Source organism: Odontesthes bonariensis, chromosome 7 (genome assembly GCF_027942865.1).
Source record: "Odontesthes bonariensis isolate fOdoBon6 chromosome 7, fOdoBon6.hap1, whole genome shotgun sequence".
Taxonomy (NCBI): Eukaryota; Metazoa; Chordata; class Actinopteri; order Atheriniformes; family Atherinopsidae; genus Odontesthes; species Odontesthes bonariensis.
In genome coordinates, this window is record NC_134512.1 from 21658803 (window position 1) to 21676960 (window position 18158).

At 40.3% G+C, this 18158-nt stretch overlaps 2 protein-coding genes across 2 annotated transcripts; both read right to left on the minus strand.

Moving 5' to 3' along the window:
* Positions 1-93: 93 nt before the first annotated feature.
* ap4e1 (adaptor related protein complex 4 subunit epsilon 1) lies at positions 94-12360 on the minus strand. The gene is made up of 21 exons (XM_075470061.1): positions 12050-12360; positions 11169-11240; positions 10945-11068; positions 10338-10411; positions 9974-10095; positions 9703-9862; positions 9454-9620; positions 9265-9338; positions 9057-9179; positions 8855-8964; positions 8622-8765; positions 7787-7895; positions 7578-7696; positions 6338-6640; positions 5724-5835; positions 5506-5644; positions 5164-5413; positions 3627-4175; positions 3339-3529; positions 3102-3262; positions 94-1913 (listed from the first exon to the last, which is right to left on the minus strand). The coding sequence occupies exons 1-21, from the start codon at positions 12188-12190 to the stop codon at positions 1753-1755; spliced, it is 3405 nt and encodes a 1134-aa protein (XP_075326176.1). The 5' UTR covers positions 12191-12360; the 3' UTR covers positions 94-1752.
* Positions 12361-12487: 127 nt separating this feature from the next.
* gnb5a (guanine nucleotide binding protein (G protein), beta 5a) lies at positions 12488-17054 on the minus strand. The gene is made up of 11 exons (XM_075470063.1): positions 16797-17054; positions 16181-16317; positions 16011-16052; positions 15356-15432; positions 15139-15271; positions 14642-14785; positions 14466-14557; positions 14235-14283; positions 14009-14105; positions 13682-13848; positions 12488-13573 (listed from the first exon to the last, which is right to left on the minus strand). The coding sequence occupies exons 1-11, from the start codon at positions 16930-16932 to the stop codon at positions 13562-13564; spliced, it is 1086 nt and encodes a 361-aa protein (XP_075326178.1). The 5' UTR covers positions 16933-17054; the 3' UTR covers positions 12488-13561.
* Positions 17055-18158: the final 1104 nt, after the last annotated feature.

Here is an 18158-nt window from a genome sequence, read left to right on the forward strand (position 1 = left end):
TTTGCAGTTTACATCCAGCATATCTGTATTTACTGTCTATTTAATAGCCTATTTCAAAAGAATGATCAGTCAAACATCAGGGTCAATTTGCACGTGTCAGATTTATTCATAATTTTCCAGAATGTAGTGACAGGCACTCCAAGAAACAAGGATTCTTCTCTGTACCACAGGCACAAATTAAACACGCCATCCTGGCATTGGAACATAAGGCAAAAGGTTAAATATAGAGTTTTACAAACACTTTGAGCACAACACTTGTGCTTTAAATCAGTACACATGTAAGACTGAAAAAATAAAGCAAACTCTCCCTTCAGGCTGAATCAAACAAATCAGGCTGAGATATGAAACACCGACAGAAGCACCGAGCAGTCAAACAGCACAATGATTTCAACTTTTTCTATGAAACTAATATAAAACGTTTCAAACATAAACAATAAATATGTCTTTAATACTGAACTGATACAAAAATATATTAATCGACGAGCACTAAACTTCAGCTCTAACTGAACTGAGCGGAGAAAACGTGACTGCATAGATATTTATGCCACAGAGAAGGCAACATCTACAAAGCATCATTATGACAAATGGACAGTGAGCGTCACTGCTATATTGAAGTCAACAACTCTTTCTGTGGATGAACAATAGAAACGAGAGATGTTAGTGTGATCATAGAGCAAACTTTAAAACACAGAATGTAAACCTCTTTTTGCTGTGCCGACACTGAAAAGCTCAGCTTTCTTTGACGCTTTGAAGACAGCCGGAGCATTTTCTTAAAGTTCAAGTTGTAATAACAACCAGGTAAATACCAGTAATAACTTACATGATTCATCAACTGCCAGAAAGCCCTTTCATCACCTTCCGCACTCCTGTGCTTTTCCCATAATGAACAAAACATCTTAAAAAATAAGATCCGAGTGTAAGAATGTGAGCGACTCTTTCAATTTCATGCACTCCAAAGGCCCAAATCTAAAGTAGTGCTGAGCAAATAAATCATAAAATCATTGTAAAAGCGTTGATTAAGATATCTTTTGACACTTTTTACAAAAATGGTAATTATATGTAGATGCCACTTTAAGCATAATTACAAAGAAAGTCATTAACCCTCACCCCCTTCTCTACACACCTATTTGTACGTCGTCATGACACGATTCCACCGAATGGTAGAAACCGAAAAAAAAAAATACTTATTGCCCAAACAGAGTTTTCTTTTCTTTCTTTTTCTTTATCCAAATCATAGTCATGATTGTTGTGGCATCAAAAATGATTCCGATTCACAATTCGGAAGGCAGAACATCGTAACTTTTGTTACAGTTTGTAGATCTGGATGGAGATTTTTCTTTTTAAAAATACTTTTGAATTTAGTTTAAAGAGGAAAACTACAAATAAAGGTAAATTGCCATCATTTAAGGTTGAAAAAAAAAAAAAAAAAGCTTCAGCCATGGAGTCATCATGGACCCGTCATCTTTTTAAGACAACAAAGTTATTCTAAAAACACACCATCTTCTTTTAGCCCTGAGCTTGGTACTTGCCATCACTTTCAATGATTATCACTAACCTGCGATTCAGTGTAATAATAATACTAATTCAAGTTAAAGAAACAACTATACAGTGAAGACATGAAGTTACACCAGCAGATGTGTCGCGTTCATTCCTGCAGCTCCTGTGTGTGTCTCTCTGCAGTGGTTGAGGACCAGGAGGGGAAGCTGCTCAGTGGTCTCGCTGATGTTGCCACAGCTGGACGGGGGAGGGGTCTCAGTGCTCCTCCAAAGCTCTCTGACAGTGGTAGAGCAGGCAGTCAGGCAGGTCGGGGACCGGAGAACGCAGCCACACAGCCAGCATGCCGGCATGCACGCGACAGTGCATGAGACACGGCTGATCCTGGAGCAGGCGGCAGGCCACAATACCTTCCATGCCTGAGGAATTAAATAATATTAAAAGTCACTAAAAAGGTCACGCTTTTTACCATTTTCCTTTAGCTAGCAGCTTAAAATGTTTAAAAGTTCTCTGATAAACACTTTTTATTTTTTTTCTTTCTTTCTTGTTTAGTGCTCCAGTGGCAAGAGGCCCCAGATAAATAGTTAAATCTTAACTTCATACACAGGCCTGTTATAAATATTCCTTTTTTTAAAATCAGTGTTTTAATCAGTGTAATTTGACTAAATCTTTTCACAGTGCCCTTCCTTCTTCAGGATCTTTAAGTCCACTTCAGCTACCAATTTAATTACAGTTAGATGTGTCGAGCTAGTTAAGACCATGAGAAATTAGCAAGTAGATTGTTTCTGCAAATGTTGCCTCTGGCGTAAAAACGTAGCCAGCGACAATGTTGCCGTAGACGTTTTGAACCAAAGAAAAGTTCCAACATTACTCAAGTTGAAAATATGACAAAAGAGACCTTAAACTTTTGAGCAGCTTAAATCCTAAATCAAGCAAGAAAATGGTTTTAAAATTTAAAATTGTCAAGAATTACGTAAAATTCAATTTTGCTCGGTGCAGAAAATTTTGATGAACCATATAAGCACTGAAAAGTCTTTGGGTTGGTGACGGTTTAATGAGATAAAACATCTTTTAGGACTTTTTTTATATATTTTTTGATCATTTTGGTGAAAGCTTATGAAGTTTTTTTTAATTTTTTTTTATTATATACATTTGTATGAATTTGTGTTCAGTTAAAGACAGTGCGGCAATGGACTGAAACACTTCAAACTGTACAGTTATTTTTTCCATAAATCCTATTTCATTGTCTCCCTGGCATTAAAGGGGAAATAAACGACAAACCCCTGGTACTGGCTATCAGCCATCAGACAAATCGGTACCGACCTTAACTTTCACAAGGGGTGTTTCCCTAATAAAACTGTTAAATATCGTTGCATCCTGTTTTTAATCTGTATCTTACGCAAGGTCCCAATTTTTTGCAAAGAGGGTTATAAATCAAGTTTCACATTAATTAAAATAAATCGATAAATTCAAAAACATTTACATGTAAAATCATTTGGCTAGTATTGATTTTCCACAAGCATCAAATCATAATGTTCTACTTGTTTTAGTAGACTGAGACAGAGTCAATGAAATTGGGTCTGAGCAAGAAGCAAATGTCTCTTTACCTATAACTTCCACAACCTGAACCTGAAGCTTCTTCTTCAGGGCATTCAGAGTGGCTGCGAGAGGCTCCTGGTCATCACTAATCAGCGTCAGATTCTGCTTTGTGTCATGAGAGAAGGCCAGCCACATCGATCCATATTCCTCCGTGGTCACCGTCAAAGGTCTGCAGGAGACGTGAAAATGTAAACACTTACCTTCACAACAAGGCTGCTCTGAACCAAACAGAAAACATATCTCACCTTATGAAGCTTGTTAGAGGAAGTTTGTATGAAAACTGCACCGACTGAGGCGTCCCAACAGGCAGCTGGTAAGATACCGACCCAGCCAGTTCAAAGTTAACTGCGGGCCTCCTTACAGTTAGGGAATACTGACACACTGCTACGCTGTGGGCTGTGACCTCTTCCACTGAACTGGCACACAAACAGGATACCTGAAAAAAAAAAAAAAACATTACAAAAAAAATATCTTTTTGAAGAAAAACTAAAAATGGACACAACTCAACTAATCAATTTTATTGTATAAATTACCTCAAGCTCTTCAGATTCGACTCGTACTTGTATCTGCTGAATAGCACAGTCGGAGGAGTTTGTGACAAAAACTGCAAGCACTAAAGAATCCTCTTTCTGCACGTGGCAGGCCGAGAGATCCAGGCTTCGATCGGTGCAGACGGGAATGATTTCCGAGTGAGAAAATCCAGACAACTCTGCGGGAAGATGAGAAGCGAGACAGGAGTCTTCAGGTTTGTTTGGGTCTTCACGTGGAGCAGAATCAGCTGCGGCCACGCAGTCATCTCTGCTGACAGCAGGGACACTTCCCATCACGTCACTGCCAGTTAACTCTACTTCTGTATCACAGGCGCCATCGGCCTTAGTGGGGCGCTCAGAGAGTTGAGACGTCTGTTCAGATGAGGAAACGACCAGTTCTGAGGTGATGTTGGAGTCCAGCAGGTTGTTACACAGCAAGGTGTCCACAGCAATGGAGGGTGAGGCGAGCGGTTGCTCAGTGGAGGTCGAAGATGTACCCGAACCTTTGGCTTTTCTTCTGAATCGCTGGGGTGTCGACTCAGATTTTCCCATCTGTTGAAAGGAAAACTTTAGGATGTAGCACACACATTTGCAGTAATTCACTACGTTTTTCTGTGGATTAATAAAAAAAGGGGGATTTTCACCTCAAAAGGGCACCAAGATCACATCCTGGTAATAAGAAAATCTTCTGGCTATTGATAAGGAACTTAAAGAACTGAGCTTATGTTCCACCAAATGATTAAGAAAATGGCTGCCAAACTGATCATTAATAGCCATTATATACAGCATTAATCCTGTTGCCTACCGGTATGCTGCAATTTCAAATCAATTTTTTTTTCCTCATCAAACGTTTCAAACTGAGTGGAAAATGTATTGAATATATCCAGCAGGGCATGACTAGAAACCATGATACTCCTCCCCAATCATGTGACACAACATAATAAGACTAACAATAGTATTTCCTCTATTAGTATGTCATCTGTTTTGGATGGAAGAGGTCCAAACTTTTTAGAGATTGTTTTCTCGCTTTATAAACATCAATAACTATTCAACTAACTGAGGTCCTCAGAAATATATTTTGTCCACCCACAAACTTGTTGTGGGCCTCAGATTTTGATAGTTCCATTTTATCTAAATAAAACAGGCTGGTCACTCACACCTGATGTCACGCCATAGTACTGACTGAAAAAAAATCTGATTCTAATTTCACCCTCAAATGAACTGATAATGACACAGATTCAAATACTTTTGCCGCGGCAGGCAAATAAGCAATAGTGGATAAATTTTTCTTCTTGAATTAATGACCAAGTGTAATATTTTTGCTAACTTAATTGGGTTGTCTGTGTCTAATTTTGGTCATATTTGTTTTACGGATACAGAAAATTCTAAGTTCTGAACACTTCCTTTAGGATTGCGAGCGTTGTGTCAGCAGCTGCGTCACAGTAAATGAGTTCCAGCTCTGAAAATTATTTTAGTCTCCAGTTGCAATTATAAAATAAACAAATTAATCAAGACCTAAATTAAGAATCAACAAACTCACCAGACACACTGAGCTCTGGGAGGAAAGCCCGACAAAAAGTGAGGAGGCCAGATGCTGTTTCTCTTGTTCACTTTCGGGGGTCGGTGTCAGAGTTGGCGTCTGCGAGCCGTCACCGTCACCCTGCTGGCTGGGAGACCGGAGGGGACTGGGAACCTCAACCTGGGCAGGTTCCTCCACAAGTTCTTTCTGGGCCAGATAGCCCTCTTTTCCCCACACCCTCTTCACACCATCCAGCTTCAAAGTTGTAGAGCTGAAACCCAAACAGTGACTTAGCAGTGCGTGGTCAGAAAGGTAAACGGACTCGATACTGCCGGCTGACGTTTGCATGTTGGGTCCACGTACCCTCCTTTGTGCGAGACGTCAGTGCTGTCACCTGACAGCCCAGAGCTCATGGACAGCAGTGTGGGGGACTGTCTGTCTGTAATGCTGCAGGAGGACATGCTGATAGGCAGGGACAGGCCATAGGGCTCCAAACTCAGCGCTGAGACAGATTTAAAAAAGTCAGTACAAATCCAAACAAGACCGGGAACACGCTGCCAAAACGTTTAAACAGGTTTCACCTTTTGATCGAGACAGTTCCTCCTGCCTTTGATGGGGAGGTTTGTACGGAGCCGCACCTGCGGCCAACGCCTCAGAAACGAATCCGTCCAGGAATGACAGCGAAGAATCCACCTAGAAAACAACATAATTAGACCTGTTCAAACAAATCACTCCTTCAATGAGGCTTGAAAAGAGATATCGATATCATGTCCGAGCACGTGCTTGTTTTCATATCTTGTGATGCCACGAGAGACAATAAAATGACAACATAAAACTTGAAAGAAGGAATAATTTGTTCTGATTTGAAAAAAATATTATTGTTGTAAAAATGATGAAGACAGGTGGTAAACCCCAGACCTCCCCACACATGCTTAAACAGGTGCTCTGATTTCAAGTGGAGTCCTTATCATTGTTATTTTGCTCTCTGCTATCATTATTCCAATCACCTTTGTGATATGGAGGCCAAGCCTTAAACTGCCAAACAGCAGCTGACATCAAACTAAAATCAAGGTTTCAGTCTAACCTACATGTCTAGTTTTTGTGATTATTTCTGCATGAAAACAACATTACAATAAAAATACACTGTACGTTTGAACATCAGTGTGGTAATTCTACACGGCTGCACATACGGTACCTCCACAGGCTCCAGACGGTCACTTCGAGGTAACACCCTGGCTTGTAACTCAGAGTTCTGGCTGAGGTACTGCAGCTCGTGTGCTCTTTGTCTCAGTATTGTATCCAGGGAGCTGCTGCATGCTTCACAAGCCTCTCGAGCCGCAGAGGAAGCAGCTCCACCCAAGCAGAGCTTGGTCATTGCCATGAGGGCCCAGCTCTTGGTTTCACTGCTGCTGCTCTTCATGTCCAACAGCTTGGCCAGCAGCTTCAGGACCACAGCTGGGTCAAGATCCTCCCTAAGATGTGAGTATTCCCCAAGGACCTGGACACAGCAAGAGCGGTCAAACCTCCAGCAAACATAAAATAAAAAGACTACACATAGAGCTTTTTGCTCATTCTTTTCTGGTTTATTAGCCCCCAATCTTTCTGTTTTATCTTTCCACTTCCTTGGTCATCCTGACTCTTACGCTCCCGGCCAGATGGAAGTTTTTTAATTAGATTTCCAGTGATTGTTTATATTGTATCAAGCTCAATATAAACTGACCTGTTTTTAATCATATTTAGTTCAGGCTACACTGTGGACCTTTTTTGTCTCCTTGAACAGGAATCTTCTCCAAAAATAAAAATATGGGGTAGAGTAACAAAACCAGCCATTGATAAAACTCTCAGCAACACACTACAAGCAGGAGCAATGATCTGCCTGCAGCCTAGCCGGGCATGCTTTATGCACCTCTTTACAGGTGAAGCCAATGCACCACCTAAGGACGTCACAGAGGCTAATTAAATGTACGTGTTTTAATGAGTCAAATTTCTTGTACCATTGGCAGATATTTGTGCTCATTTTAAACAACACATATGCCTTTTTACACGTTTTTTTTTGTTTTTTTCTTCTTCTTTTTGAAAGCTGAGCTTTTGCAGTGTTGGGCGGGGGGAAGAACCCATGCCATTTGGATGTGGCTCAGGATCACTAATGTTAAAACTAAGACAAGTTTTGGCCTTGGTGAAAGAGGTGTCTGAGTGCACCTTATCATGAAAGGGCTTGCCTTTATATCCTCAGGTTAATCTAAGAAACAATAACTTAAAAGTATTCAGCATTTCCATCAAATCTTCTCGTCCTTTTTCATTTCTGAAGTTTGTTAAAAACCCGTCATAGCATTCTTCAAATATTCTCTGCGGTGTTCTTCTGGTTCCATTTTGCACTATTATCACTTGTAATTACACCAACTCTTTATCACTGACACAGTGTTCACAGGACTCACCCAGCAGATGACGTGGAGGAAGCGCTGTGGTAGTTTGCTGGACTCCACTTGCAGCAGTGAAACATATGAATTCACAGCAAAGAGCCTCAACTTCCTGTCATCCTCCACATTGTCAAATCCTGGCCATAAGAGAATTTAAGTATTTGGTGAGTGAACTTAAATTTCACAACACAGGATTAAAAGAGAGTAGCTGTTTGTCGTTAACTCACCCTCAGAAAGCAGCTTAAGGAAGCCATTTGGGATGTCCGGTTGCATCATGTCTCCACCGATGGAAAATACGGTGTTCATGGTCTCAATGAACCATTCATTGTCAGGTGCATATGTATGGTTGATAGGAAAAATAAGCAATGACAACATTTTGTTGTAGCACGGTGTGTTATCAAAAAGTTAGATTACCCGGCAAAACTACCAACAACTGTACCAGGCATAGTCTCAGGGGCCAAAGGAGTCCAGGGGCCTGCTGTCTTATCCCATGAAAATGCCAGACACTTAACACTCAAATGAGATGCACCAACGGTGTTAATGGAGAGATGTAAAACAACCAAAAAGAGACATAAACATCAACTAAACCATTTCAGCTGCTTAAACTGTCAAAAGGAGACCCAACATGACCCACACAGTACAAAAGCTCACCATAATAAGACCAAACACGACAACAAAACCACACAGAAACACTACGTCAGATGCAAAATGACCTCGACAAGCAGAGACACAGAAGCACCTGAACTCTAGCAACATAATCACAACGAATAGATGTAAAAATGACAAATATAACACAAGAAAAAAAAAAATACCACATGGAGCAAAGACTAAACAAGGACAGGCAAAAATAAAAACAAAGAAAAACTAAAGGGATGCACAAGGAAGCAAAACATCTACAAGACACACAGACCCAGCAGGCAGTCTTGGTTTCATGAACTACTCTTATTTCAATCAATATCAGCATAACTCTGTGGCTGTGGTGTACATCTGTGTGAATGTTTAATGGTGCAGACGAGCCATAAGATGTAGATTTGGCAAAAAACCTTTATGACGTTTGGAAGGATATTTTTCTGCCAGTTCTGCAACTTTCCCCACCAGGTCAATGGTTGTATAATCATCTTTACTAATGCGCAGAAACTCCAGCATCTTCTCAACAATGACTGTGACGTTCTGAGCATTAGTGATCCGGAAAAGCAACTCCAGCGTCTACAAGAAAGAAGAAAAAAAAATGCTCATAATGCTGTAAACGCTGTTTTACTTCATAAAAACAGAGACCACGAACACATCCGACTCACCTCTCGCTTGATGATGAAGTCAGGGTGATCAAGACACTCTATGATGGTCATCTGGTGCTGTAGAGCCAGTTTTGGATCCTGCTGGACCACGTAAGTGAGAGCCTTCAGGCCTACAGGAACATTAGATACATGTTACATACATACTGATTTTCAGTGCAGGAAAATGATTTATATTAAATAGTGGGGTTTTTTGGGCTCCTACCTAAATACTTCAGATTTATCTTCCGTGACAAAACAAAGTTGCCGATACACTTTGCAGCTTTTTCCAGAAGGTCAGACGTAGGATGAATTGTGTAAATACATTTAACACACTCGTATAAAATTGCTGGAAATAAAGAGAAACATATGTAAATGGCTGAGGGAAAAAGCCCAAAAGTCTGTCAGAGACACCAATCACCAACTGAACACACCATATGTGATGTTGTGGTTCATCTCTGCTCTTCGTAAAGACTCATCAAGGACTTCATACATGATCTCACTTGTGCTGTGAACACAGAGGAGACAAACACTCAAACAAAAAAATTTCAAAACTGCTTAAAGACAATCAGGAAACATTACCGACAGCCACCTCATCTGAACACGGAGTGAGAAACTGTTACCTCTGGTCATTTTTCCCAAGTAAGGAGAGTATTCTGAGCAGCTGCATTTGAACCCATGGAGAAGGAACACTGTGATAGTTAAAATCCATGGGAAGCTTTCCTGCCACCACCTGCTTCAGTATGGCGACAAAACTTGCCGTCAGGTCCTTATAACCCTCTGGATTCTCCTGTAACAAAGTAAAACATGAGGGGGATCATGTGATGAAACCAATCATTTTCAAACCAGAGTCCACATAATTTTTTTTTTACCTGGATCAGCTGTAAGTAGATGTGTAGTGAAGCTGACATCACACCAGGGTCCTTGTCACACAGAGCTTTTCTAAATTTGTTGTGGATGTGTTGAACTTGATTTGGCGCAATCAGGTAAAATTTGTACAGTGCCAGGACGGCTTTCCGTCGGATGATTTCTCTACAAGTTTTTAAAAGAGAAATACTCGTCAGTTGTAATCGTTATTCCTCACGTTCCACTTCACGATGCGAGGAAAGTAATCGATGTGAAGAGGGAATGAGCTTTTCTTACTTTGGGTGATTAAGCTTTTCCTCCACCAGAGGGAGGATTGCAGGTATCATATCTTTGGGGAACATCTGACTTACAACAGTGAGAGCCATGCACACTTCAATAAGATTTGTACTCTGCAGATCCTGCAAATACAAAAAAAAATTATCAACACGGTTGGATGTTATCTCTGTCAGACAAACTCTGGCCAAATTCACGTCACAAATTTAGTTGCAAAGACCACCACAATAGCAACGGCACGGGCATATTTTCACTTTAAGCCAAATGAAAATCAGAACATTACAGCCACTACTTCTTTATAAATAAATCGATATCAATAGACTGGACAGGCCAATTATGACTGGTGATGTAACAACTTAAGATTCACCTTCAACACTGTGTTAACCAGGAGAAGAAGCAGCTCGTGGCTTTCGTTCAGAAACAAGGAAACAGCAAGGTATCCTGAAAAAAATAAAATAAAAATCACATACATATCACATCTTTTTCACTTCGAGCAAGTCAACTTTTGTATGTGAACAAATCTGTAATCATTTGAGATGGATTCTGAAAATGCACTAAAGGTTGGAGTTAAAGGTTAAAAGTTGAGCCTTTGTTGCTTAAATCTTTAAAAAGTGTACCGTTAAAACAGCTTTCAAATTAAGGAGAACTACATAATTGGTGAGGACTTCAGTCTTCTATTTATTGGGGTTTGTGGGCGGCTTTCATGGAATATTCTTTGCATATTTCTTGACCTCGGATTCAGTATCAGATTCGTGACCATGATCAACCAGCTGAAGTCCACCTCCAGTCAGCACTTACAGTTTGGCAGGTTCTCCACTCTAATAAAAACCCTCCCCGAGCACATTTTCCTGCCAACAGAAATCATTCAACAAATCTGCAATAAAGCTAGAAATCTGCAGAAATGTGTCACTCGACACTGAGCTTTTTGTTTGTCTCTGTATTGATTGGTTCAGGAAAATGAGAAAACCACATACCAACTCTCTTCTCCATAACATTGCCTTGTTGAGCCAGTTTAATGGCATGAATATAGCTGAATGAAGCCTCATAGCCCAACATCTCACAGTAGATTGTTCTCACCATGAGCTCCTTCATCTGTCTCTGAATCAGATTTGGTACAAGGGAGAATTGAGCACATCAGTACAGAATATTGGGGTGTCTTGTGCTAGAAAAAAAAATAGTAAAACCAAGAGAACAGTACCATGTTGGTGTTGGGGGAGGACACCTGTTCTTTGATGGATGATAATTCACGTTGAATAAGTTTCTCCTCTTCCTGCACAGAAAGAAATGTGAAAAAAAAAACGAGTCAGTAACTTTAATGTTATGAGCCTTTGCATAGGTAAGGTATCAACACACTGCAAAGACTACAGTCCAAACTTAAACTGTGACAGTGAGACAGTGATGAGGGGCACCTCAAGGTGTAAACTCTCCTCCCAAATTCTCCAGATCATGGATGGGAACATTCAGGACCTAAAGAATCTGCTGACAACATCTTGGAACCTGATAGCTTACGGAGTTCATAGATGAGAGCCGCTTAGCCAAATACTTACATATTATCTTGCTGATGGGTGTGATGCTAAATTCATTCTTTCTATTGATAAACTGCTTTGTTTTAAGGAAAAACGTCATATAGTGACCTCTTTTAACAGCTAAATAGCTGCTGTTTTCACGATGAATGAAAAACGTTTAGCTTGTTACTTTTGTACTTTAATAAACATCAACAATAATGTCATGTTTTAAAGTTGGACTTTACATACTTTGTGAGTACAAATTATATCAGCAGCGAACTCTGAGGTTTCGAATTACCGAGCTCAGCACAAGCAAGTGAACGTAGGACTGAGGACACGTCTCAGGGAAAATGTCCCAGCTTTAAAATTGCTTAATTTCGCCACATAATAATAACAAAGCTTGTGCTACAGACGGTCTGTAAATGAGTCTATAACTTGTAATTCAGGGCACACAGAAAGTGGGCAGCACGCAAACCCACCTTTTCTGAGTTAGCTCAGTCAGCTTAGCAAGCTAACGTCCGAGCAAATGTTTAGGTTTTGAATTTGTTTTGAGAGTTTTAAAAAATATACTCACATGTTTGGACGTCAGTTCAGTAATTCCTCTTATGAGGTTTCCTAGTTTAGAGTTGGAAGATAGTCTTGCTGACCCAGGCTGGGTGTCTAAAGAGAGGAGGCTCGGCAGAGCTGTCAGCGTCTTCTCCACAACATCGCTCATTTCAGCTGCAAAAAGGCCGCTTAACAGCTCTCGTTCCTCCTATTAAATACACTTATTAAATCACCTATCCATCCCAAGAGAACTTTTTCCCAAAAGGTACCATTTAAACATTTAAAACAGCTACATTAAGTAAAATACTACATCACAGGTCGGCCATTATTTTGAATCAACAGACTGACCAAGGTGTCTTGATGATGTCACTTCCGCTTTCATTCAATAAACTTTATTAGACATGTTCTAAAAGATCTTGGCTCAGTCATTTCGGCAAAATAAGACCAAGAATATGTGAGACAGTGGTGATATTCAAAACTCAATTTATTATGTTTGTAATATTTTTGATTAACAATCCCTTGTATATCTGTACAATAAACTACAATAAAATTATTACAGCAAATATGAAATTACAGTCATGGACAGCTGCATGGGAAAGAGTACATTCTGATACTTTTCTATGTGTGACTATTTAGACTGCTAGTGGTGGACCACAAATTCAGGTATTTCTAGAGACTGAATGTGCACAATGAGTACAAGTCGAGGCGGCTTCGACAGCTGAAAGCAAACATGAGTAACCGTATTTTAAATAAACCATGTTTTATGATTGCTGAGGTGAAATATCAACAACATAAAGGTTAGCCTGTAAGTGAGCTTTCTATGCCTTAGTATAATATTGCCATGTGAGTTAAGAATTCAACAGTATTTGTTGTGTGCATGGGGCATGTAACCTTTTTTTTCCAACCATCTTTGATAAACTTCAAATTGGTAGTTTATTTCATGGCATTTTAAGCCAGTGCTCCCTCCGGTCTAACATTTATTTCAAATTGGTTTCAGACTGACTAATAATTTCTACAAGCGACTCTAGCCACCTTTGCCATCACCCCCACAGAGAAGCCACCCCAAATCTCCTCAGTCTAATCAGTCAGATTTATTTGGTTTTGCTCCTCAGACTGTATTCTCCATTAACACTTTTGAAAAAGAAACAACTAAATATATATATATTGTCTTTTAAGTGGGCGCAATACAATACATCAATTTATTATGGCACTTCTACCCTAGGCCAATGCAAGTCACTACCAATGATATTTTCTGAAATATACTTTTTACATCATAAATTGTAACCACAACTTCTTCTATGCACTTTTCTTTCAGTCATACTGTAATACAAGCGTGCCGTTAGGTTTAATTACTCTTGCAAATATGTAGATCTACCCTGACCAGGAGACTGGACTATATACAATCCTATTTGATATGCCCTATGTACAACCAGGACTGAGTCGTCTCTCTGTCCATCTCTGTGATTGTACTCTAGCAAACCGAAACATCAGTGTGCCTTCAGTAGGTCTGTCTACTAATAAATCCTTTGTGTCTTGATGATTAGGCCCAGATCTGGAAAAAAAAAAAAAGAAAAGAAAGAAAGAAAACGTACATATCACCAAAAGATCACTGAAGTTTGCAAAACTGTCGGATCAGACAATTATAGAAAATATCTCATACCCGAAGAGTGTGGTCCCAGGACCCCGTGCAGAAGGCTGTTCCATCAGGGGAAACACGCAGTGTGCTGACACGGTTCTCATGTCCAAACAAAATAGAGACTCGTGTTCCTTTGAGAACATCCCAAACATTTATGGTGTAGTCATTGTAGCCACCAAACAGTAGCCGACCTGGGGGGAAAAAAGACACACACGTATATAAAAAATGTTTTATAGCATTTTCTAAAAAAACAATATACTTTACAAATATTATAAGCTCCGGAAGAGATGAATTTCTGTTAACCTTAATATTCCAAATAATAATGATGAGAAAATGAGATATCTATTGTACCACTGAGGGAGAAATCAACACTGGAGACCCCAAATATGATGCTCTCTTTGGAATAAATAGCCACTTCTCTGTCTGCCCTTAAGTCGTACAGGCGGCACTGGAATAAAAGTGAGTGATTTTTAAGATTTGATTTAAATACATTTGAACATGATTCAAGCAGCACAATGTATTGCAATGCAATGAAACAATTTAAGAAGGTATAATGAAATGATATCTGCATACGTACTGTAGCATCATCTGAGCCGGATGCAAAAGCATCTCCACTGGGATAGTATCTATAGAAAAGTAAACGCACATACGCAGTTATGAACAAACATAAACCGTTCTCCCATAGACGCTCTCCTTTTGAGTAACTACCCATAGACAATAAAAAAAAAAAAATTGAAATCAACATAAATCCCCCACTGAATGATCCAGAGTAAATAATACCTGCACATAATTTTACATTTTGACTTACCGCACACTATTAATATCTGACTCGTGAGTTTCAAAGGACTGAATACACTGCCCTGAGCGCATGTCCCACACATTAGCCTTCTTATCGCAGCCCTGCCAAGACAACGAAGCAAAATGTGACAACATATTCAAATTTTAAATAAGCTTTGAGGAAGACTATTGAGGTAGTGACTTCACCCCTGAAACAAAGGTGTTTCCGGTCTCAGATGGGGCCAGATCCAGACAGAGTACATCTGCTGCATGTCCATGGAAACTCTGTAACAGCTGCCCGCTCTCAACATCCCATAACGCACACGTTCCATCCCCGCTGGATGTCAGGATCTATAACCAGAGCAGACAAGCGGGAGGGAGAGTGATGGCTGCTTTCAAGTTTTAAGGAGCGTTAATACATTTAACATTTGGCTATAAATGGCTCATCTTTGCTGCGTGAAACATCATGTGACCGACACATCAAACCATGCTGCTGTAAATTATTAACAAAGTGAGAAAGCTCTTGCAAGAGGAGTATGGAAAGCAGTGATTTCTGATTAATGATAACTGATAAGAAAAGCTATGCAGCTGTGTTCTGAGTAAAACGCATTGAGTAAAAACATTCTCACGTAGTACATTCTTGGACATCAAACCTTTATATTTAAAGGTTGATAAGTGAAAGTCTGTGTGCTTGATATTCTCACCTGCATGTCTGAGTTGGTAAAGCTGCAGGCGGACAGATAATTTGTGTGCATGGCCACTGACTTCTTCTTCGCAGCCAAGTTTTCGTTCTTGTCCAGGGAAAGAGGATACACTGAGCATTTATTGTCCAGGCCGCTGTGACAGAAAATTAACCCGACTTACAAAAAAATAACAAGATCACACACAGATTTTGAGCAGCATGGGTAGTAATCTACTCACCCACAGGCTACAGCACAGCCAGAGGGAGCGTAGGCACAGGCCATCACCCAGGTGCAAGGCATTGTCACAGCATGCTCCTAATAAACATCAAAACACAAAGCAGCATGAGCCTCACCACCACAGAGAGAATTCATTAGTCATAATTAAAACGAACAGGAAGCTTTGGGATGATGGATATAAGACATATTACATTTTTTTTCTAAATAGATTGCAAAAAAACTTAGAAAGTAGGTGTTTTTGGACAATAGTGAGGACAGTCTTCAGTTGTCAAATCTGGAGTTCAAAGGCCCTCAGCATCCTCTGCCATGATTTTTACATGTTTGTGTGGAGTGTGAAATCCCCAATTCTAAAAATGGCTGAAACAGTAGGAAGATAGGGCAGAAAAATGAAAGCCAAAGGGAAAAAAGCCGTGGAAAATTAAAGTTGTCTCGTGAATTTGTCGAGGTCACTTCTAATTCCTTTGTCATTGTTTTAAGCTGTTTTATGGCAGTTGATCATTTGTTTTTTTTGTCATTTTTTGCACGTATCTGTGGTGGTTAGACTGACTTACATTAATTTCAAACAGAGAATCTGAACCAAGGCCCCGGAGAATAAAGTTTTCTCGATGGCTTTCTGGTCTTAATAAAAAATCTTGATACGGATATAAAGGAATTACCTTGTTGGTGGTGAAAGCATCCCACACAATCACTTTTCCATCCTGTATCCAGAGATTAAACAGTTAGAGAATACAAAATACATTCATCCATCAACAAAATGACTTTACGGTGAGCTGAAAACAAGGAAGTCAAAGCCTTAAAAGCTTAGCAGGAGCATAAAGTTTGTGACCTGTGAGGAGCTGACGATTCTCCTCTTGTCTTTACACCAGTCCATGCACAGAACTTTGTTTCCGTGTCCTTTCAGAGTTCTCCGAGTCTTCATGACAAACTGACCCAGCCCGTCCACCTTCTCCGCCACCTGATGCACTGCACACATGCACATTATACATTACCTTAATACTTCTCCTGCACACCCTTGATTCATATTTCTGGTAGCAATAAGGAATAAACTACAGTAATCCACTGCTTACAAATCAATATTTGCTTAATGAGCTCTCAAACAGAATAAATCATAAACACCTGCATTAAAAACAGCCTTTGGACATTTTTATCATACGTTCCTGTGAAATGCTATGACATCGTGGAATTGATCAAAACCACTACAGAGAAGAAATTGGGATGGAAGCACTGGGCTACAAAATGGGGAGGCAAACTAACAGCCTGCTCCACATCCGTAACATCCGGCCATTCGGATCAATAATCTGTGTCGACATTTTCCAATCCTTCCATCACAATACCTGACTAAAAAAAAAAACGCGAGGTTATAACTTGACATTTGTTGAAATTTGTCCCGCGATGGTGTGAAAGCAGGGATGAATCAAGGCCTCTCCATTTTCGGCACTCACGCTCGACATCGTGCAGCTTCGCTCTTTCCTCCTCCAGCTTCGACTTCAGCGTGTCCGACTCCGTTTTGAGATGGGCCAGAGTCTCGTTCAGCTGTACCTCCTGTGTCGCCATTTCAGGGATCAGAGGGGCTCTCATATATTTCCTTTGTGCAGGAAGCGATCGGCGGCGGAAAGGCTTACAGCGGAACTAACAGCTGATGCTGCTGTCATGACGTCAGAGGGAGAAGATGCTCCTTCAGCTTCCATGGTGTGTGTGTGTATGGGGGGGGTTCCTGTATCCTGTATCCTGGTGATGCTGCTAGCAGGCTGCGTCCTCAGCAGCGCCTGCATCCCTGCTTTACTGATGCATTTAGTAATTTCACACCGTGGGCATGAGAGAAAATATATATATATATTCAACACTGTTGCAAAAATTGTTGGACAGATGTTGGAATTTTCACATATAATGAAATGAGACTATTTTCAAAGTAAGCTGATGGGGAAACATGCATCTAAATGGGTTTATATTTAATAAACGTGAGATTCAATGTATGTTGTTTGAAATTTATTTTTGCTGTCAGTATTGATACGTACGTGTCCACATTTTTCCTTTTGTACTTGATTTCTAGTTCCAGCATGACTGTGCATCACAATGTTGCACACAAAGTGGGATCACTGGAAACACGTATGAGCAATGACAAAAGAAACAAATAAGTGAAAGACGAAAAGAAGGGATTAAACAACCTCGGACCAGTTGTTTCTGTGCAAAGCCAAACTGACAGAGAGCTCCCTAATTTATTATGCTCCGTCCTCTCTGAATCATATCACTAGTTTCTGTGCAGGTAATCTGTCAGATGGCAGCATACAGCCTTAAAGCTTGTCTCATTTCTCTTGAACATGGTACAGAGCTCCTCTATTGAAAGATTTCCCCGTCGCTCTATACAGGTTTTATTGGAACCCAACTGGTTAATATACACACACAAAAGAAAAGTTAAACATCTTAGATGTGCTTGGATCCATTATTCTGATTTTAGGTATCAACTCAAACAGGAACTGGACTAGCAGAGTACAAATCCTGTGTTTTAATATGATCTCTTGAGTTATGTATGGGGCTGCACAGTGGTGCGGTGGTTAGCACGGTCGCTTCACAGCAAGAAGGTTACTCGTTCAAATCCCAGCTGGGGCCTTTGGATGTTTACATGTTCTCCCCATGCACACGTGGTTTCTCTCCAGGTACTCCAGCTTCCTCCCCCCTTTCCTTGAAAAACATGCATGTTAGGTTAATTTGTGACTCTAGGAGTGAGTGTGAGCATGCATGGTTGTTTATCTCTGTGGCCCAGTGATGGACTGGTGACCTGTCCAGGGTGTACCCTACCTCTCACC

What these genes read in the sequence shown, in the direction of transcription:
- ap4e1 (XM_075470061.1), bottom strand. Translation starts at nt 12,190, where the DNA reads ATGAGCGATGTTGTGGAGAAGACGCTGACAGCTCTGCCGAGCCTCCTC. An exon ending in TCTACTTACAGCTGATCCAG is followed by an intron (nt 9,621 to 9,702) that starts GTAAAAAAAAAA and finishes ACTTTGTTACAG; the next exon opens with GAGAATCCAGAGGGTTATAA. An exon ending in GACGTCTCGCACAAAGGAGG is followed by an intron (nt 5,414 to 5,505) that starts GTACGTGGACCC and finishes TTTGGGTTTCAG; the next exon opens with CTCTACAACTTTGAAGCTGG.
- gnb5a (XM_075470063.1), bottom strand. Translation starts at nt 16,932, where the DNA reads ATGAGAGCCCCTCTGATCCCTGAAATGGCGACACAGGAGGTACAGCTG. An exon ending in CCGGCTCAGATGATGCTACA is followed by an intron (nt 14,106 to 14,234) that starts GTACGTATGCAG and finishes CTTTTATTCCAG; the next exon opens with TGCCGCCTGTACGACTTAAG. An exon ending in TGTTGATTTCTCCCTCAGTG is followed by an intron (nt 13,849 to 14,008) that starts GTACAATAGATA and finishes TTTTCCCCCCAG; the next exon opens with GTCGGCTACTGTTTGGTGGC.